Consider the following 22,691-nt stretch of genomic DNA (forward strand, 5'->3'; position numbering starts at 1 on the left):
AACTTAAGGTCAACGTGGAAAAAATGTAGCAATGTCTTTGGGCTCTTCTCAGTTAATTTTTTTGTAAACAACATTTTTGGTGTGTTATAAAATCCTGCAACCTATGAAATGTCAGTTTAAAGGATTTAATTAAAGGTAGTTACAAAGCCAAAATCTGCATCTGAACACTATCAGCAACTGTTTGTTCCATCAGTTAGTCATCCTCATAGTCTTTGTATCCATCATTCTTTGTATATTCCTCTTTTTTTATAACAAATGTAGTTGGATTTTTGAGAATTGTTGTAGTGACTCTGCGTGTGCATGTATCTATTTATATCATGAAAATGGGGAGAGCTAAATCTTTTTTTTTTTTTCTTAATTATTGGTTGAGATTCTCAAAGCTGTGCTGGGTCTTTAGCCATTTGTCTTGTATTAAAACTAATGGAAAATGTGTGACTAAATGCCTTGTGTTGCTTTGAAAATGTCAATCATTGTCTTTATGCCAAGTGTAAAGGTAATACAGTATTCTTAACCACTGCACAAAAATTTCTCTGTGTGCCTGAGATGCCTGACAGTGCACACACACATTTAGTGATGAAAATCCAAATCATCATCACTGTTAGAAAATCAACAAACCAAAAATCTCCATATCCCATATTACCTTCTCTTTACCTGCTTTCCTGTATGTTCATTCTGTTGTCCCAATGTTGGTCCATTTTCTTTTCTTCTCCCTTGAACTTTCCACAGTTTGTAGGTCACAGTCATTCTTCGAGAGATGGTCCCTATGTGGATTGCAAATGTGGTTGCGCATGTGCACTATGTACCGGAAGTATTCATAGTAGTGCCTGCTGACCCACACGTGTCATGTGTCGATTGTGTTGTGTGTCCGAGGCTTTAAGAGGCAGTGCGGGTTGATGCTGCTCCAGTTCCAACATACTGCCACATGGCCAGAGTCAGAACCCCTGTTCCTTGGTGCTTCGAGCTACGACAAGTACTGCGTTTTTCACCTTTTTTTCCCCTTGTACATAGTTTTTTCTTCTCTAGTTGTAGTTAGTTATCTGTTCAGATAGTTGTTACCAATAGGACTTTCCCTCCCTTTGTGGGATTCTTCCCCAGCCCAAGGACTATGCCCAGGCGAGCTGGGTTTAAGTACTATGCTTCATGCCCTCACTCCTCTGTGATCGATGAGCTCCAATGTTGCCTCTACTCCTTGGGCGGGGTCCATATAGCCACCTGCTGCTTCATTTGCTGATCATTTCTGTCCCAGACTTGGGAAGCTCAGGAGCTTCACCTCCATAAGTTCCTCATGGAAGAAGCAATGCGGTCACGTGCACCTTTGGATCTGGCACCGGCAGATCCATTAGCTTGCTGACCAACACCAGTGGCAGGCATTTCTCCTGGCCCTTCCCGCCCAGCACCTGACAGCACCAAATGCAGCGTTACCTCCCTGAGCTGCACCAGGTCAGATGAGAAGTCACATGTCGACTCCCGCTCTGAAGCACCTACTCTGAAGAAGCCTCGTTTGGAGCGTAAATCAAAGCATAACGGTCTGCCAGCACTGCCTTCAGCCACTGTGCCTATCCCGCCACCATCACCTCCAGCACAGTCCATGCTGCCAGGACTGGCTTGCGCACACCAGGACATTTTTCCCCCCGACACTGACGATTGAACAGCTTCTGTCGTTTGCTGACTCTCCTCAGCTTTCTGGACTGCTAGTGGTCCCTCTGTCTCCGTCTGTGGAACCTCTCCTGCTCATGAACCGCCCTGCGTCGTCCCACCTCTGCTAGATCTGTCTTCAGAGTCGGATCCTCCGAACAGGACTCAGCCTTCTCTCCAGCTCATTCCTACAGCCTGGACCCCGGCAGCCAGCCCTATTCTCCAACCCATGGCCCGATGGACGATCCCTAGCTTGCCTATCTATGAGGACTGCCAAAGGCTGGTGACTCTGTGCTTGGCTCTACTGGTGAGCCTGTGACACGTATCGGTGCCACGGACTCCTGTAATGCTTGCACCACCGCCCATACCCACCTCCCATCGATCCACCCTCCATCTATGAGGATCCCTATGACGCTTTTGCTCTCCTGATGCCCTCTGTTACACCAGCACTGTTGGCTCCCTCAGTCCCTACTGGCACTTCTTTATCGCTGAATGAGGTGCTCTTCCCTCCTTTGTTACCAGCTCAATTTAAGACACCCCACCTATACCCTACGAGGGCTCAAGACGTGACCTGGTCAATTTAGGGCACCCCACCTATACCCTACCAAGGGCTCAAGGTGTGGCCCAATCAATGTAGGCATCTCCACCCTTTCCCTTTTTAGAGCTCATAATGTAAGTCACCTATCCTTACCCACGGGGCTCAGGAAGAAACCTGGTCAATTTAAGTAGCTGCCCTTTCCCTTGGGGCTCAGGGGTCTATGGGTCTTCAGAACCTTTTCCCAGTGAAAGAGCCTTACACAATTGTGCTCTAAATATCTATTTATTAGCAACACACAGAGAATACATATACCAAGCAAATCTCTTATGCTCATCACTCCCAATATACAGACAAATTTCACCTGATGGCCAGTCAGGATTCATTTATGTGGGGGTTCTCGGCAGTGCCTCTGCGTCACAGTTGTGCAGAGGGATCAGAGTTCTAGCAGCTTGATGTTGAACTGCAGTCTGGAAATGGTTCCCAAAGAACATTGTTTTTCATTTACATTATATAGGTAAAACTAGCTCCCTCCTTCACATTTATTAAACCTGTCACATTATCCTACACTCCTAAATAACAAAAAATGTAACTAGTTACACATTGGCATCTGTGTCCTCCTTCCTGCACAAGTTCTTTACATTTTATCTTTCATGCCCAAATTGTCACTTAATTGTGACCTTCTCTATTTGTGCAGATGGTCAGCATAAATCGCTGGCCACAGCTTGTCTTACCATTTGTTGAGTCTCTTTCTGTATCCTCCCTAATTTCCCAGCATCTTTACAGTCTTGGTGGTTATAACTCTTGTTAGGGACATTCCTGAGGTGGGGGTGCTTTATCAGCAGCAGAACATTTTTTTTTTTCAGTTTTAGTGGTGAACTCCCTGAGTTTCACCCAAGGCTGGTTTAACATTGAGAGGGGTGCTTAGCAGGTCTCAGGCCTACACCTTCTCTCTCACCTCTTAATGACTAAGCCCAGTATCAGGAACTTCTCTGCTGCATGGTGGCTGCTCTCAGCCTCCCTGTGGAAGATGTCCAGGACCTCCATGATCAGTTCCTGGACATTCTTCAGCCCTCTGCACCTTCCAGTATTGCCTTGCTCATACATGATGCTATCCTCCAACCGGCACAAGCGGTTTGGCACACTCCGGCTCCTGCGCCCCACCCTAAACCAGGCCGAGTGCAGATACTTTGTGCCAGACCAGGGTACGGACTTCTTGTTCTCCTACCTGCCACGTAATTCCTTGGTGGTTCAGGCAGCCTTGGAACCTGCCCACCAGCAACATCTTTGCTCCAGCTCCCTGGGGCAGGTGGCAAAAAAGCTTGACTTAATTGGGCGTAAGGTCTACTATTCCACGGGCCTCCAGTTCCTCATTGCCAGTTATCAGGACATTCTGGCAAAATACAACTTTTTCCTATCCAAGTTCCTGGATTTCCATGCCTTCCTACCCCCGGAAAGCAGCAGGGCTTTCAACACCTCATGGACGAGGGCAAATTAATCACCAAGATGGCTCCATTCCTATTGTCCTGGATTACCTTCTCATCTCTGTCGCTCGGGCCTCCCACATTCCTCTGTTTGTATCCATCTCGTGCTGCTCAGTGTCTCCCTTCCCACTATAGACAGGTTTCCTATTTTCACTCACCTGACTACCGCCCGCTTCCTCCATGGTCTCCTCAACGCTTTTCCCTCGGTGCGGAAGCTTATCCCCTCCAGGGACCTCAGCCTTGTCCTCTCCTTCCTCACTAGGCCATCCTTTGAACCCCTGGAAACTTGCTGTCTTGCTCACCTCTCTATGAAGGTGATTTTCTTTGTCAGTGAACTGGCACAAATGATGACAGAACTGCCCTTTACCATCTTCCTCCATGACCAGGTCTCCCTACTCCTTCACCCCAAATTCCTTCCCAAAGTGGTCTCCCTGTTCCAACCTCAACCAGTTCATACACTTACCCACCTTCTAACCCAATGGTTCTCAAACTGTGGGTCGGGACCCCAAAGTGGGTTGGGACCCCTTTTGAATGGGGTCACCATGGCTGGCTTAGACTTGCTGGAGTCTGAGGCTGAAGCCCAAGCCCCACTGCCCAATGCTGAAGCCGAAGCCCAAGAGCTTCAGCCCTGGGTGTCCAGGCTCAGGTTGCAGGCCCCCTGCCTGGGGCTGAAGCCCTGGAATTTCAGCTTTGCCCCCCCTGCCTAGAGTGGTGGGGCTCACGCTTTACCCCTCCCCCCCCACCTGGGGCAGTGGGGCATAGGCGGTCTCAAGCTTTGGTCCCCGCTCCTAGGGCTGTGAAGTAATTTTTGTTGTCAGAAGGGGGTCGCGGTGCAATGAAGTTTGAGAACCTCTGCCCTAAACTGTATGCCTCCTTCAGGGAGCGCTGCTGCACTCCCTCAATGTCTGCCGAGTGCTACCTTTTACCTCCAGTGTACATGTGACTTTTGCATCTTCCCTCATTTCTTCCTTGCCATTACTGACCCCTGTCGAGGACGTGCTCTTGCCTCGCAATGTCTCTTCCACTGGATCTCCCACTGCACTGTGGACTGTTACGCTCTCTCTGGTGTTCTCTTCTCCCCCATGGGTTCATGCCTCCACATCAGCTTTCCTTGCAGACACCCCGTGGCAAGACATTTGCCGGGCAGCCATTTGGTCCTTCATCCATACCTTTACCACACACTATGCCCCTGCTGCGGCGGTGGATGCAGGTCTCGGACGCCCTATCCTCTAGACGGTGACTCCTGGAGAGCCCTTGCACCTGCTACCACACTTGAGTACAGGTTGCTACTCTCCCGTGTTTGGAATCCACATAGGGACCATCACTCAAAGAAGAAGAGAAGATTACTTACTGTAACTGGAGGTTCTTTGAGATGTGTGGTCCCTATCTAGATTCCAATCCTGCCCTCCATCACCTCTGCTCTGGTCTCTGCAACTGCTTGATAAGAGGGAACTTGAGTAGCATCAACCCAACTGTGTGGCGTCTTAAAGCCTCTGATGTGCCACACAGTCGATCCATAGCACATGTGTTGGTCAACGGACACTACTGTGATCAGTTCTGGCTCCAGTGCATGGCACGCATGTGCACCCACATTTGGAATCCAGATAAGAACCACACATCTCGAGGAACCTCCAGTAAGTAAGTAACTCTGTCTTCTACTTTCACAGCCTCATCTTTGTACAATTCCCTTTTGTTCAACATCTCCACTAGTGTGCTGTTCTATGTAGTTTCCTCTATGCATTGGAATGGGAGGCAGCCAAAGTTGTTGCTTAGCATCTAGTCTTAGGGTGTGTTTGCACTGGAGCTGGAGGTGTAATTTCCACTTGGGTAGCCATACCTGTGCTACCTCTTGAGCTAGTTTGCTAAAACTAGAAGTGTTGCCATGGTGGCATGAGCAGCAGGAGGATTTAGTCATCAGAGTACAATCCCATCTGAAACACTAGGCACATGCTCAGCCCTGGTCTACTCTACGAATTTAGGTTGAATTTAGCAGCGTTACATCGATTTAACTCTGCACCCGTCCACACGATGAAGCCATTTTTCGACTTAAAGGGCTCTTAAAATCGATTTCTGTACTCCATTCTCAACGAGGGGATTAGCGCTGAAATTGACCTTGCCGGGTCGAATTTGGGGTAGTGTGATCACAATTCGGCAGTATTGGCCTCCGGGAGCTATCCCAGAGTGTTCCATTGTGACTGCTATGTGTAGCCCTCTCAACTCAGATGCACTGGCCAGGTAGATAGGAAAAGGCCTGCAAACTTTTGAATCTCATCCCCTGTTTGGCCAGCATGGCAATCTACAGGTGAGTGCAGATCTGATCAGCGGAGGTTACCATGATGGAGTCCCAGAATCGCAAAAGAGCTCCAGCATGGACTGAACAGGAGATATGGGATCTGATTGCTGTATAGGGAGATGAATCCGTGCTATCAGAACTCTGTTCCAAAAGACAAAATGCCCAAACATGAAGGACAGAGGCTATAACAGGGACCTGCAGCAGTGCTGAGGGAGGGTCGACTAAGGACATGGCTTACAGGGAATTAAAATCAACAAGAGGTATGGGTTTGCATCAAGGAGAAGCACACGCAACTATCACACAGAATGGCCCCCTCAAGGATTGAACTCAAAACCCTGGGTGTAGCAGGCCAATGCTCAAAACAATGAGCTATCCCTCCCCCCACTATTCCAGGCAGGACTGAATCTCCATTAAACTTTTCAAGGTGTCCCTGAGAGACCTCACCGAAATGATTGTCGGCCGTTGATTTCACTGAGGGAGGGAGTGGGGAGCAAATGAATACAAAACAAATGTGGTGTCTTTCTTGTTTTGATCCACTCCATCTCTCTTATATATCTTAGCAGACGGTGCAGTACGATTGCTAGCCATCGTCGTCTCCTGGCTGCTTGCCAGAAGACGGTGCAGTACGATTGCTAGCCATCGTGATCTCCTCGCTGCTCACCAGAAGACGGTGAAGTACGACTGCAGACAGGACTGAATCTCCAGGAGATGAAACTTAAAAAGAGAATGACCTGAAGTCACTCCCATATCTGCCCAGGCACCCCTAACCGACCTCACTGAGGTCGGCTAAAAGAGCGCCCAGGAGACGACTACAATGGCTACCAATTGTAATGCATCGTCTGCTGTCAAAAGGCAACGAGCTGCTGCTGTGTAGCAATGCAGTACCACGTCTGCCAGCACCCAGGAGACGTATGGTGACGGTGAGCTGAGGGGGCTCCATGCTTGCCATGGTATGGCGTCTGCATGGGTAACCCAGGAAGAAAGGCGCGAAACGATTGTCTGCCATTGCTTTCATGGAAGAAGAGAAGGAGGGAGGACCTGACGACATGTACCCAGAACCACTCGCAACAATGTTTTTGCCCCATCAGGCATTGGGTCTCAACCCAGAATTCCAATGGGTGGCAGAGACTGCTGGAACTGTGGGATAGCTAACACAGTGCAACGCTCTGGAAGTCAGTGCTAGCCTTGGTACTGTGGATGCACTCTGCAGAGTTAATTATCTTAATGATCTTAAGTGGGGACACACACAATCGACTATATAAAATCGATTTCTAAAAAATTGTCTTCTATAAGTTTGACCGAATTTCATAGTGTAGACATACCCTCAGGCAGCTAGCGCCCCCCACCCCCCGCCACCCCTGCTGCTGCAGCTATGTTTCTATATCCAAATTAGCTCAGGTATATCTGCCAGAAGTGAAAATTACATCTCCACCTGTAGTGAAAATATACCCTTAGAGGCAGGAGTAAGCACTTCCTCTCACTGACTTTAGACATGTTTTCTGCAAATACCTGACAAGTAGCAAGTAGATTTTGAATAGATCCTTTCCTCCCCTCATACAAGATCTGGGCAGCAAACTGAGAGACTGGTTATGTAACTTGCCCAATTCAGTGGCAATTACCTTTTGATTTTTTTTGTCATCTGAATATCAAGAAACTGCATAAAATTTACATACACTGTATATTGAGCACTTTAAATTTAATGTTCTGGGAACTTTCACTCTTAGTACTTAATTTTGATTTCATATTTGGTCACTGAATTATTTTGTATGTTAAAATGGGCCTATCGTGACATGAACAAACTCTTGACTTAACTAGCTGCTTGTAATTTTTTCTTTTGAGGAGCTCAGCACCCAAAATTCCCATTGAGGTGAATGAGAGCTGCAGGTAAAATCAAGACAGTTCTTGTGGGTACCTAAAATAGAGGCAGTTATCTTGATAGTGCCTGTCACTATTGGATGCTGCTACATTTTTAGAGCCCCAGGACTCCTACTTCTTTAAGAAAAAAAATGCAAATGTTCTTAAAAACAAAACAAAAACAAAAACCACAGCAAAACTTTTAATATTTATGCCCCTCGTTCACCAAAAATTCTCTGTTTCACTCAAGTATTTTCAAGACTCCTGTCCTCCGCAGACACATTTGCAAACTATTTTTATATGGTTATAAATCCTTCTGGATATGAAGAAGGTACATGTCATTCTTTTTATGCAGTCATCAGAAATCTAGAGAGGACATTTAGTAGTTTTAATAGAAAGAATGTAGATGCTACATCTGAAGGTGTTTCACATTAGATGTTTCAGGGGTTAACCCTTGATAACAGTAACCATATTGCCCTCTCTTCGAAAATTTCCACTTTTTCTAAGAGAAAAATGATTTTTTATTTTTGAGAGTAAATAGAATTTTTCACACATTAGACGCATGGCTGTCTTGGTAACATCTGCTTGGGAATTCTGTCTATTATTACTTGGTGCCTGAATTTGGTATATTAGAATGAAAATGCAATACAGTGTAAAAACTCTTACAGTACTGCTATAATGTAAACAAGCCTCCAGGAACTGGTTACAGTAGTTTCAATTTGAATTTACTTGGCTTTCTAGCCATATCTCCAGTTTCTGATAATTCCAGACAGTGTAATGCATGGCTGGAAATAATACTTCACAATCATCTTCTGTTTCCAAGAAGTCAGATTTCAGAGAGAAATTTTTATTTGAGGGGCAAAGGGGGAAAAATAGCAGTAGATTTGATATTAAGACCTCTCGTTGACATTTTTGTTTCAAAATGTCAAATTTGCCATAAATATTCTAAAATGGATTCTGTAATGTGTTTATCTCCTCTGCAAGGAATTCAAAGTCTCTGAATTTGTATTGATGTACATCTACAGTGTGATAGATTAGATCAGAGGTTCTCAAACTGGCTGTCATGACCCCTCAGGGGGTCACATGGTTATTACATGGGGGGTCGTGAGCCATCAGCCTCCATTCCCCACCCCACTTCACTTCCAGCATTTAGAATAGTGCTGAATATGTTTTAAAGATATTTTTAATTTATAAGGTGGGGTCTCACTCAGAGGGTCACCAGCATAAAAGTTTGAGAACCACTGGTTTAGATTCTGTTAAAATGGGGTGGGGGATTTCTCTACAGATTTAAATTTATGTGGGCTGACTGGAGTTTAATCCAACTTCTCTATTCTTTAGTCCTAGACTTTTTTTTCCTACTTTTTTTTTTTTTTTAGTTTGTGTTTATAGATATTAACATTTCTTTGGTTTAGGGAGTGCATGCTTGTTATGAATCTATAAGAAGAGAGTATTAGTTTATTATTTATACCAAATCACCTTTTAAGCTTATGCCCAAGGACTATATATTTCACAGCAAGTTTGACCCAAATACTGTAGCTAGAGCAGCTGGATTCTGGGCATATCACACTGTAGTAGTTTAGAGATTCTACATGGTATCTTCATAGCAGATAAAGTTTTATTGATTTAAGAAAGGAAAAAGAATGGTGTCATCAGTAATATGTCCCTGGTGTGTTTAATTTTATGTTAAATATTATTTGTTTTGCAAGGCCACTGTGTTGTAAAATGTCAGTGTCCTGCACAGTTTGTATAGAAAATATGTAACGGTGCTGTAGAAATTGGAAGTTTTGACAGCTTGGTAAGGGGACATTTGGTGCTTTTGACAACTGGGAAGCAGTTTGAGATTGTGGGTTAAGCAATTAATTGGATGTTTCTGCTAAAATAATTAGTGAAATAGTTAATGTTGACATTTGAATTACCATCATTACTTCAGTTTACACTTGATTCACATGGAGAAGATTTTCTTCACAACCATAAAGGCTAGAAGCTCAATTAAAAAAAAATAATGAAATCTTTGGAGCAAAATTCTGTGGCAAATCCTCTGCATATCCCTATAGTTATAGATAGTTTGGGATTTTGGTATACTTTTTATGTGAAATTTTCCTGAACCTTTGCGTTTGAAAGTTTGTTTCCATCTAGGGATCATTTTTGCTGTGTTTACTCTATGGCCTGTGGCTAAGGCATGTTTTGTTAGCTGGGTGCTGGATAAGGCTTTGCTGATGTTTGCCATGTGGTGATTTTATTCCTTGCATGATGGTTTTTTTTGCTTATTTTCACTAAGAATTCATTTTTGCAATTCCTCCCTGTGATTTCGTAGAGGCTAGCATGAATCTTTACAGCGAAGCTTTGCTAACGTTTGTTCATGCTTTTTTTTTTTTTTTAGTAGATCATGTGGTAGAAACATGTTTTACAATTCTGCTTTTTTCTTCTAGTGGTTAATTGTTTAAAAAAATTCAGAACCTCTTTTAATCTGTCTAATGTATATTCTAATTATGCTCTTTCCTACTATGAGATATGAAATACAGGTTTTGCTACAGAGGTGCTAACACAGTTTCCTGGCCAGGGTGGACAGTGCCTGTGTTTATAACATGGTTTAAAAGGCTGTGTTAAAGTTTACGTTTAGTTTGATTTTATTCAGCGACAAAACTTTAACTTTGCTGCTTTAAGTCTGGTCATTGGTTGAGCTTTGTTGATCATTGGCATAAACTATATTTTGTTTAATTTGTTATGTGCTGGAAATCTGTTTTGAATCATGTTGTTATGTAGGCTTATGAGGCTGCAAATACACTGGCAAAAATGGGATTTAAAATTTACCACCATGGTCCAATGGTGCAGCTTTCAATTTCACTGATAAAAGCGATTTAGTCACGGAAGTCACGGATTCTGTGACTTCCAAAGACCTCCGTGACTTCAGCCAGCACTCACAGGGAACAGCAGGGTCCCGTGTCTCCTGTGGAGGCAGGGAGCTGTGGGGGACCCCCACTGCTCCTGTCCACTGCAGATGGCAAGGTTAATCCCCAGATCTCTGCCTCTGCGGGTGGCAGAGGGACTCCTGGAGCTCCCGGTCACCACGGGAGGTGGAGGGGGGGACCTTTACAGCTTGGAACTGCCAGCAGAGGGGGACCCGGGAGCTCTGAGCTCCCACGGGTGGTGGGGGCTCCTGGAGCTCCCAGCCTGCCCGCAGTTGCCCAGGCTTCTCATTTTATCATAGTATCAGAGGGGTAGCTGTGTTAGTCTGGATCTGTAAAAGCAGTAAGGAGTCCTGTGACACCTTATAGAGTAACAGACATATCGGAGCATGAGCTTTTGTGGTTGAATGCATGCATCTGACGAAGTGGGTATTCACCCACGAAAGCTCATGCTCCAATACGTCTGTTAGTCTATAAGGTGCCACAGGACTCTGCTGCTTTCACATTTTATCATAGATATTTTTAGTAAAGGTCAGGGGCGGGTCATGGACTTCCATGAATTTTTCATTATTGCCTGTCACCTGTCTGTGACTTTTACTAAAAATATCTGTGACAAAATCTCAGCCTTAGTAATAGCATATGATGGAAACTGTATTATAGTCAGGGTCGAAGTGGGCTTGGGCGTTTTTACAACCATGTCTTATAACCATGTTGTGAGCTACTACTTTGGGTTACACTCAGATATTAATTAAAAAAAATGAATACTTGTTGGCTAATTGAACATTTTGAGAAGAACAGGTTGTTACAGAACACTAACTATTGTTCTTTTTTGTCCCTTTTGTAGAATGACAGGGAGGGAGTTTTTCTCTCGGTTTCCAACTCTTTATCCTTTCCTTCTCCAGCAACTGGAAGTTGTAGCCAGGACTATGGACAGGTAAGAAGATAAGCATGTGGAATTCTACTGAATACAGTGCAATTTAAGGGTGAGGGCAAGGTGTATTTGATTTAAATCAAATTTAAATCACTAGTCAGGAAGGCTCGAATTAATCATGGATTTCTACATAAAAATGCATTCTTGTTGGTTGTTATAACCTTAATACGTATTCTTCACAATTCAGAGATAGATGTAGGTTTCATTTTTAGAAGGAACACACTATACATTTTAAAGTGATCTATTTTAAAACTTTTTCATATTAGTTTTACAGCTATATCAGAAAATGAATGCTTGTTTGGTTTTCATTTACCAAAGGTAATTGAAGCAGATATTTATGAAGGCATTGGGAGGTGAACTATCTCAAATTCAACAGGTTAATCACTAATATTTGGAGGATTTTCTTGCCATGCTGTAGTAGGAGTAGAACATCACCAGACAGACATTTAAATTGTTTTATTTAACTAAAACAACAATATTAAGTATTCTGGATTTTTTCTTCAACAACAAGCATAATATTTTAACAAAACAAGCATATGAATTTTTTAATTTAGTTAAACATTCAAGTTTTTTAAGTTTTTGTTAAAATTGTTTTTAACTAAAATAGTTAAATGAAATATTAAAAAAAACCAAAACAAAAATTAAATCGACTATGTTAGTCAGGTCAACATGTGAAACTTAAAATATTGGCTTCTGCAGCTAACTAAGTCATCTTCACCTTCATTTTCCCATTTGTTCATAATCTGGAAAAGAAAAACAAGCTTTCCTGCTTTTTCAGGTCCCAAACGATTTCTCAGTTTGGAATTAATTAATCTAAAGGAAGAAAATATTCTTTCTACACTGACTGAAGAAGCTACAGCTATTAAAAGTGAGATTAGCACTTCAACAGTCTCTGAATCCAAGTGCTTAAGTGACTTCCACCAGTTCACTGGTGTGATTTCTTTAAAACTTCATCAGCAAACATATATTTCTTGAATGGTTCACGCTTAGCTCTTAAGTTTATTATAGTTGGCATTATGGAGAGATGATTGCTGGATGTCCATGTCATATCCAACTCCTCTTCTTCAGCAGTTAAGGTTTGACCCAGGTACCGAGTATTGAGAATATTTGCAAGAAAATGAGCTGGAGATAGTGCTTGTCCCTTTCATTTTTTTAATGCTTGTAATTTAACTTTTTCATTGCATATTTCTCTTTTTAAGCTCTCACTCTATTTCTTCAAATTTCAACAGTGTCAGCAATAAAACAGCTGTTTCCCTGCATTTTGTTCAAGGCTACAGAAATAGGCTTCAGGATACTCAGCATGTGTTCAGCATTTCTCTGAAGCCCAATGTTGAGAACTTTGGCTGTGACAGTGCCATCTATTTTTTTCACAATTTTGTTTGCAAACTATCATCAGATTAGGCCAGTTCTTGATATAATGCTCAAAACAGTCCACTACTGAGTTCCATCACACGTCTTGTGGGAGAGTTAGCTTAGTTCCTCCCACTTTTTTAAGAGCAGCTGCTGCAAAGTGGTTGTTACGGAATTTTGCAATTTCAACATTAGCCTTTATTTCTGGAACACTGAAGTCTTTGGCTAGGAGGTGCATCAAGTGGGCACTGCAACTGTACGTTATTAGCTTGGGACTGTCTTAACTCTCTCCTAAATTTCTTCTCATCTTGGATACAATTGCAGTATTGCCTGTGACCAACCTGCATACTAGACTTTTGAATTTTTCTTCATAGTTTGTTATAGCATTTACTGCTTCTTTTTGTAAGTATTCTGCTGTGTGTGCATTTCCTGATGTACCAATTGTTTCTGTAAGGAAGGCATTCCCTTCTTCTGTTTTCACACAAGCACAAACAACTGGATCATTGTGGACATTGCTCCACCCATCAAGACTCAAGTTAAGAATTTCACCCTCTAGACCTTTTGCACACTGCTCAATTTTTCTTTCATACACTTCATTCAGCAATTTGCCTGCAACATCTGCTCTGTTGTGTGGACTGTATCCTGGTCTTAATGACTGAACCATGTTAATGAAGTGTGGGTTCTCAATCATATGGAAAGGAGTTTGTTGCATAAAGGCAATTTTTTCATGAATTACCTCTTTTTGTAATCTGCTGGTTCTCATCTCAAACTTATCTATGGTTGTTTCTGGATGATGGAGGTTTTTTTTCTTTTTGCTGCAGGTGATATCCTGTGGCTGTGTGACATACAGGATGTGACTGAAACACTATCATTGGCAAATAACTCTGAAACTATAGAAAATGATGGTGATCTTGAAGGTGGATAGTCTTCAGAATCCTGTATCTTGAGGATGGATTCTCCTAAACAAAATAAGTCAATGCAGTTATTTAATTATTATGACCATACTGCTCATTTAGTATTACTCGTTGCATTCACTGACAGTCAGTACTACTTTAAAGGTGAAATTGTAAAAGGAAGATCTGCTTATTTCATCTATTTATTTTTTATCACAACTGCATCTAAAATGATAGTACCATAGAGTAACAACTATATTTTTTGCTCAAACATGAGAATTCAAAAATAGTCCAGAAGGAAGACAGGCAGTCCTTAAGAAAGAAGTATGAAATAAAAAAGTTTACCAACCTGAAGATCCTGCATGTTCAGACATGTTCCTGTCATTATCTTCAATGCAGCTTCCTCCTGAGAGGAACACTTCTCATGGTGTTGTTTCATTCGGGTAATCAGGCCTTGCATTTCTTTGTTGCACTGTTTGCATTTTGCACACATGCCCGCCTTACCCACAGGTAGAGGAACTTAATTAAAATATTCCCAAACTGGGTCTCTTTTATGACCTGCTGCCATTATAGGTTTTCCCTTCTAGTGAGAGAATGGTATGGTAGATCTCAAATCAATGAAGGCTACACTCAGCAAAACCTCAAAACTTCTGGAATATGCCGCTGAAACAGTTTCACTTTTGTTTCTACTGCCTGTCTCTCCCTTCTCACGTTTATCTCCAGACTTCTTCTCCTTGTCCAGATCTATTCTGCCCCCAACAATCTTCTATTCAGTGAACTTTTTGAAACTTTATACTTTTAGAGAGAGGTAAGGGATTGACTCTGTGTACACAAATTTTCAGAGGGACAATAGAGTTGAGGTCTGTTATTTCTCACCTCTGTATACTATTTATTTGTATAAAAACAACATTTTTGCTGTTAACAAGCATGTTCTCTCTGGAGTCACAAATCCATAGTTTGAGAACTGCAAAACTAAACATCTCTGATGGTATCTTCTAGACTGAGCACTGAGTCCCATTGTGTAGATAGAAAGATTAACCTAAATAATCTATACAGAATCCCCTGGAACCCTCTAAGATTGGGTCCCTAATCCATGAACTATTGGAACTCATTTACAAAACATTTCTTAAACATTACATGAATATATTGTCTCATACTATGTAATTAGAATTTATAATCCCTATTCCATGATGAGGTATCTTTGAGCTATAATGTGTCTTAATTAAAACTATCTTTAGATAAGTTTTTTCCTCAAAAAAATCTACAAAATCCGATTTTTTGATTTTTTTTTTTTAAATAAAGAAATAATTGATTTTTATCCACCGTGGGTGAGTGGAAGTGAGTTAGAGGTACTGTTCTGTTGATGTATTGTTAGTAAGACTTTGTCCCTTTCTCTCTCTCAGTGGCTGTTCAAGGGGCACTGTTGTAGAAGAGTAGTGTATTAGAAGGGGAGAAGTTTAGAAGGATGATCAGGCAGGGCTAGAAGCAGATGGGGGCCAGTTCAAGAGCATGTCACTGCATTATCCTTCCTGCTGACTGGAAGAGTGAGGGATGGTATTTATACCCCATGCATCCTTGGAGATGCCCTCTTTACTAGGATTGGCTGGCTGCACCTACCCATCCAACTATCAACTTGGCAAAAGGAATGAGTTCCCTCATGACCTGCTGTGAGCATTGTTTGATGGAAAGCATCCCTTAAGAGGTGTGTGGGATTCCTACATCTGAGACATTGGGGAGCCAACCCTCTTCCTTTTCCTATTCCCCTTGAACGGAGCTGAGGGTTTGGGGCTCCTATTTCTGGAACTGCGGGGAGCCAATTCCTCTCCTTTCTGCACTGTACAGTTGTTGCTAGGTTCTCCCAGATAATTTAAGTGAATAAAGTTGTAGCCTCATTAAACTACATCCATTGCCTCCTGTATTTCTTCTGGTGTGGTTGAACAATAATATTTAAAAATAGAAGCCTAAAGTTGGACTCCATATTCATATTTAGGCAACTAAGGATGGGATTTTCAAAAGCACCTAAGTGACTTACGAGGACAAATCCCACTGAAGTCTAAACATGGATTTTAGCCCAGCTTTAGCATTCTACTTTTGAAAATGTTGGCTTGCAGCTTGTTTATCCAGTGCCTATTTCATTGGACACCTGATCTGGATTGGCTTTGCGTCCTACTGAAATTCATATATAGTTATTATTTGTATTGCAGTAGCACTCAGAGATGCCAAACAAGATCAGGAATCCACTGACGTAGGCACTGGATAAACAAGCTGCAGGCCAATATCGTCAGAAGCAGAAGCCTAAAGTTGGGCTAAATCCAACAGCGTATTCCTTAGTGCTATAAGTGGTTATTTTAGAACACTTTGAAATACACTGAGTTTTAAGGAAGTTGAAGAAAGCACTATTTGTTTTAGTCTGTAACTGTTTATCACTGTTGACATTGCTCCACTGAAAATTAAAATCATATTCTCTAGTTAAGGCAGTTTTATCCTCTAACGAGGGTGATTTCTGACAGCTAGATATTCCTTGTTGTGGTACGCTAAAAACAGTCCGCAGTGCTTAAATGTTTTAACAAATTTGCCTTACATACTCTTGTTTGTTATCACCATTACAGTATGCTCATATTCAAATAACACTTTATATTATGCCCCCAAAAACTAAGATAAAGAATGTTAAGATTGCAAGGTGAAGCACTCAAAAGTTAGGAAATGCCCGATTAATGTTGCTTGTGCAATTTTAATTCAGCTTCCTTGTGAATATGTATTATGATCTAAGCTGCGAGGCCATGCAGTAGCCTATTTAGTGCTGTGCAGGTGTGCAGGGAACCTGCTCGGGGACCTGCAGCAGCTGGGGAACCCCTCCACCAGCCCCAACTCTGCTGCGGTTGGGGTGGCTCGGCCTGGCCCCAGACGTGGCCCAGCCTGGCCCCAGGCACAGCTGGGGCACACCTCCCACAGCTCGGACCTAGCCCTGGCCCGGACCTAGCCCTGGCCCTGACCTGCTGGGGCTGGAGAAGGGGCGCCTATCCTGTTCCTGCAGCGGGGAGAGGTGCCTCCCCGCCCACCCCTGATGCTGCAGGGAGTTAGAGCGCTGGGGGGAGTACCCTCCCTGCAGTAGCCCCAGAGCACCCTGCTGCACCCCAAACCCTTCACCTCCGGCTCCACCCTAGAGCCTGCACTCCCAGCAGGAGCCCTCACACCCCTGCACCCAACCCTCTGCCCCAGCCCTGAGCCCCTCATCCAGGTCCCACCCCAGAGCCCAAACCCCCAGCCAGAGCCCTCACACTCTTGCACCCCAACCCTCTGCCCCAGCCCTGAGCCCCTCATCCCCATTTCCACTCCAGAGCCCACACCCCCAGCCAGAGTCTACACCCCTCTGCCCCAGCCCTGAGCCCCCTCCCACACTCTGAATCCCTCGGCTCCACTCCCACCACCTGAAATGTATTCTTTATTATTTATGTCTTTAATTCCACAATCATGTACTATTTTTTTCCACAGGCCTTTTTTTCCTCATTCACTCAGGCCTTATTTGCTGTACAGTATTCAAACCCTGCTCTGAATACAAAATTGTTTGTTTCTTCACAGGCATTTCTGTGGTGCTCTCACCACAGTATCTGAGTGCCTCAGAAACTTTAACTAATTTATTTTTCCAACACCCCTGTTAGATTAGGTGGTATTATTTTCCCTATTTTCCTAAAAGGGGGAAACACTTGAAACACTTTGAGCTTGATTTTTCAGAGTAGTGAACATTTTTATAGCACAATTCTTCTTTGAGTATTGTCTCTGCGGGTGCTCCTCTGAAGGTGCGTGTGCATCCCTATGCTGCTGATTGGAAAATTTCAATAACATTCCATTCCGCCTGCACACATGCAGCTCCCCACCTGCCAAGAGGCTAGCCAGCATATATGGATTTCCTCCTCAGTTTCTTTTCAACTGCCCTTGCTAGTACTAAGAGCTATTCGTTCACGGATCGTTAACTCCCTATAGTTTTGTAAATTTTAGCTTCCCTTGAAGCCTTTTTCTTTTAGTACCTTGTTTGTTTTCAGTTGGCCATGCCAAAAAAATAAAAATAAATAAAAGAAAAAGAAGAAAGGGTTTGCCTCCTGCCAACTCTGGATGGGGTGCCCCCCCCCCCCCAGACAAGGGTATGCCTGGCTCTCCTGCAAAGAATTCATCCCAGTGACAGATGGACATTTGCAGTGCATTTGCTGCCTGAGGGAAAAACACAGTTCACAAAAATGTGATTGGTGCCAGCAGTTAAAACCCAGGTCCAGGAAGGACAGAGAGTTAAAGCTTGAATGCCGGCTCATAGTCTGCCCTTCAGCCTCCAGACTGCTGGTGAGAGCTATTGCCACAACCTTCTCCACTGAAGGCAAGTGATCCCAAGGAGATGAGCCACTCACTCAAGACCACTAAGAGAAGGTCTGTGAGTCCCCATAGTGAACCGCAATCAAGGCGGAAGCAATCTCTGGCTCCATTGGTATCATTGGTACCAACGACCCCAGTGCTATCTAGAGGTGGTACCCAGGGCAGAAACGGTACCGAGCCGGCAGAGCAAGTCAGTTGCCCATACCCATTAGGTCTTTGAGCACAAGAAATACTGGTACCACATGGGCATGAAAAGCATGGAAGATCTGCCCCAGGGAACATCGATGTGGGCATCGGCATCGCCACTGACCTCGGTGCACGTGGCACTAATGGACCATATGACTAGATCCATGTCTCTGGCTCCGGTACAAGTCTCTCGGCACTGACAACCACTGGCACTGATATTATCTGCACCGGCAGATCTCTGAATGTCTGATGCACCGGACTCGCCCCTACTCAGTGCCAGGGCTCCGGTGCCAAATTCTCCCAGAGCATTGGATTCAATGACCTCTCCATGCCATGCACCACCTTTCTCTTCATCAGAGTCAGATTGTGAGGAAGAGGACTTGGGTTCCTACCACTCATCCTACCCACCATACTGGTCCCAGTTACATCATGGACGCCAGGCATACTGCCCGCCTGACTCTCAACCTCCACGGTACCAGCCTCCAGACCCCTACCCTCAATGGCCGTATTGGGACTCCTGGCAGGCCCAGAGGCAACAAGCCTCCCAGGCTCCTAGTGTGGCATACCAGCAGGCAAGGAGACACTCTTCTTCAGCTGTGGAAAGGGTTTGGAACCTCCTGAGCAACTGGGAGAGGAAGTTGAAGCTGAGGCAGAAAGAAAAGGCACCCCTCAAGCTCATCTCTCATCATCCTCACCTGATGAGACGGTGATGCCCCCTCCACCATCCATGGCAGATTATTTTAACCATTCCAGGATTTAGCTCAGAGGGTGGCATAAGTCCCGCAAATACAACTGCATGAAATGACTGAGGCTCCCCACACACTAGTGAATATTCAGCACTCTTTCACCTCTACCAGAGTGCTCCTTCCAGTTAATGAGGTGTACCTGGATCCTGCTAGAGTTATATGGCAGACCCTTGTGTCCGTCTCGCCAGCATGCTAATGGATGACAAAAGGTATTATGTGCCAGCGAAGGGCATGGAATTTTTATTTTCGCACCCACCTGCAAATTCCATTATTGGGGATGCAGTTAATTCTAGGGGGCCACCAATACCAGTTTAAATCCACCCTGTATAACTGAGATGGGAACCGCTTGGACCTGTTTGGCAGAAAGGCGTATTCATTATCCATTCTTCAGTTCCAGATGGCTAATTACCAGGCCTTGCTGGCCAAATGTGACTACCAAAACTATGTGAAACTATTTATTGATCAGTTCCTGGACTCCCACAAAGACCAATTTATGGCCATAATTAACGAGGGTGTTAATTCACTGATGGTGAAAATGTCTCTCCCGTCTGCATTGGACACTTCAGATATGTTGGCATGTTCAGTTTCCATGACCCTGCTTATGAGAAGGGCTTTGTGGCTGCAGTTGTCCAGCTTCCCTAAAGATGTCCAGACCGTGGTAAATGACCTGCCCTTTGAGGGAATGAAGCTATTTTCCAAAAAGACAGATGGGTCTCATCACATGTTGAAGGATTCTTGGGCAAACCTTCGTTCCCTAGGGATATACATGCCAGCCTACAAGAGAAAATACAGTCTTCAGCTGCTGCTCAAGTCCCTATCGTCACAATACATGCTTCAGTACTTGTCACAGAGATCTTATGAGCCACAGAGAAAGAAATCAAGTTTCCCCAAGCAAAAGCAATTGGAACCACAACCAACTTTGTCTCAGCCTTCAACCGTGAAATGGTAGTTTTGATGGGTTGGTTGAGGCGCCTGTAGAACACTCTCCTCACCACCTTCTGCTGGGAAGCCCCATTCCTCCTTTCGGAGACCACCGTACCCCATTACGCAGCACCTGGGAATGGATATTCCATCCACTTCTCCTCTCTTCCCCCACCCAAACACCCTTCCCCGTCCCTCTTCAGGGACCCTTCTCACAAGAGTCTGCTATGACAAAAGGCAAACCATCTTCTCAGCATAGGAGCTATAGAAAATTTGCTCTTACATCTCAGAGGGAAAGGCTTCTACTCTCATTGCTTCCAGATATAAAAGAAAAAGGGAGGTTGGAGACCCATACTGGATCTCAGAGCACTCAACAGATATGTCAAAGTGCAGAAATTCAAGATGGTCACCCTATCAATGATCATCCCAGCATTGGAAGAACAATATTGGTTCTCGGCCTTCGACCTTCAAGACTCATACTTCCACATTTCTATCGTACCAAGTCACAGATGTGCCCTCAGATTCATGCTGGGCCAGGACCAGTACTGAGTACTCCCTTTCTGCCTCTCATCGTCCCTGAGGGTGTTTGACCAAGGTCCTCTCGGTAGTAGCGGCCCACTTACATTCTCAGAACATAATGATTTATCCCTGCCTGGATGATTGCCTTCTCAGGGCACAGTCCCGCACAGAGGCCCAGTGAGTCACTCAGACCACACAGGACCTGTTTCTGAATATTGGCCTACAGATCAAAGAACAAAAATCGACCTTAACACTGGTTCAAACACTAGAATTCATAGGAGTCGACTTCAACTCCATTCAGGCAAGGGCACTCCTTCCACATCACAGATTACTCAGTCTCTCCTTGTTGATAGAGACAGCACAATCCAGTCCCCAAATCTCGGCCAGATATTGCCTTCAGCTTCTGGGGCACATGGCCTTGGGCACATAGGTAAGTGCTCATGCAACTACACGAGATGCCTCCAAGCATGGTTCGGTTCAGTTTACAGGATGAACAGAGACAACACAGGCAAACTTCTATCGATGCCCACCAGGGTCAAGCAATCCTTAGACTGGTGGAAGGACCCAGTAAACATCTGTGCAGGAATCCCGGTTGCTTAGTCTTCCTCATTCCATCTCCTGACCACCAATGCATCACTCATAGGCTGGGGAGCGCATCTCAGTGGTGGCACAATAGAGGACAAATGATCTGTAGCAGAAACGTGCCTCCACATCAACCTGTTCAAACTCAGAGTGGTCAGAAGTGCGTGAGCTCACTTCCTCCTGCTGATCAAGGACGCACAAAGATAGGTCATGACTAAGGCTGCGATTTAGACCTCAATAACTTCAGCCACTGCCTGCTGGGAGCTGCAGGGTCCCCTGCTGCCTGTGGAGGCAGGGAGCTGTGGGGTAACCCTGTGGCCCCAGGCGGCGGGAGCAGCAGGCGGACTCCCTGCAGCTCCTGGCCACCATGGGCTGCATGAGGGACCCCACCGTTCCCATCCACTATGGGCAGCGGGGTAACCCCCAGAGCTCTTTGCCTCCGGGGACAGCGTCCACAACCCTTAGAGCTCTGGGCTGCTGTGGGTGGCAGGGGGGATCCCTGCAGCTCAGAGCCACCAGCGGAGGCGGACCCTGGAGCTCTGAGCCCCCATGGATGGTAGGAGCACCTGGAGCTCCCAGCCTGCCTGCAGCTGCCCAGGCGCCTCGTTTTGTCATGGATACTTTTAGTAAAAGTCAGGGACAGATCACTGGCTTCTGTGAATTTTTCGTTATTGCCCGTGACCTGTCCATGACTTTTACTAAAAAATCCCTAACAAAATCTTAGCCTTAGTCATAACAGACAACCTGACCAACCAACAGGGAGGTGCCAGAGAAGGAACTGAGGAAGAAATGCCTGTGCACGCTGGCTAGCCTGATGGCTAGCAGAGAGTTGTGTATGTCCATGGGTGGAATGAACTGCTATTGAAATTCTCTGATCGGCAGCGCAGGGGAGTACACACACCTAAAGTGAAGCACCAATAGGGGGACGCATCTCGAAGAACCATCATTACTGCACCGCTCTGGTGAACTTCAGTTGCAGCCTCGAGTGTTCAGCAATTCTGCAAATGTGGCTATGGGTGTGTCATGCTGAGCACCCAAAAATGAGAAGCACACAGTTAGTGCCCAACTGTGAATATTTTGGTTTCGGTGATTTGCCTAACATCACTTGGGAACTCTGTGGCACACATAGGGATAGAATCCAGTTCTTCAGGGCAGTATTTAGCTGCCTTGATTATGAGAACATCCTTTGTACAATACCTTGCTTTGTTCACTACACACCTTCAACCTTCTTTAACAGGTGGGGCAGGGTTCCTACAGACAGCAATGCTCTTCATTACACAACCCTGCCTGTGCAGAGTGAGGCATTGGTCCTCAGAAAAAATAGTATGTGATCATGTAATTAAAGACTGTAATTTTAGGCTTGGAAGGATTATTTTTACTGGTAAATATCAATAAACATCAGTTTCACCATGAACACACAAACTGATGAAAAAAATTTCAAACAGTAGTGATCAAAATGTACAGTCAGAACAATTCTGCTTGAGAATTTGCTAG

At 44.4% G+C, this 22,691-nt stretch overlaps 1 protein-coding gene across 12 annotated transcripts in view; it reads left to right on the plus strand.

The window, feature by feature from the left end:
* Positions 1 to 22,691, plus strand: part of THADA (THADA armadillo repeat containing) — a 317,566-nt gene that overhangs the window by 99,943 nt on the left and 194,932 nt on the right. For all 12 annotated transcript variants that reach the window (XR_007774144.1, XR_007774145.1, XM_050951713.1 and 9 more), the window contains one exon: positions 11,552 to 11,641. Coding sequence is in view for 10 of the 12 variants with exons in the window: in XM_050951713.1 (XP_050807670.1) it covers positions 11,552 to 11,641 (90 nt within the window). In the remaining 2 variants the exon portion in view is untranslated. The remainder of the gene's footprint in view (positions 1 to 11,551; positions 11,642 to 22,691) is intronic.

The sequence above is a fragment of the Gopherus flavomarginatus genome, chromosome 4, assembly GCF_025201925.1.
Source record: "Gopherus flavomarginatus isolate rGopFla2 chromosome 4, rGopFla2.mat.asm, whole genome shotgun sequence".
Taxonomy (NCBI): domain Eukaryota; kingdom Metazoa; phylum Chordata; order Testudines; family Testudinidae; genus Gopherus; species Gopherus flavomarginatus.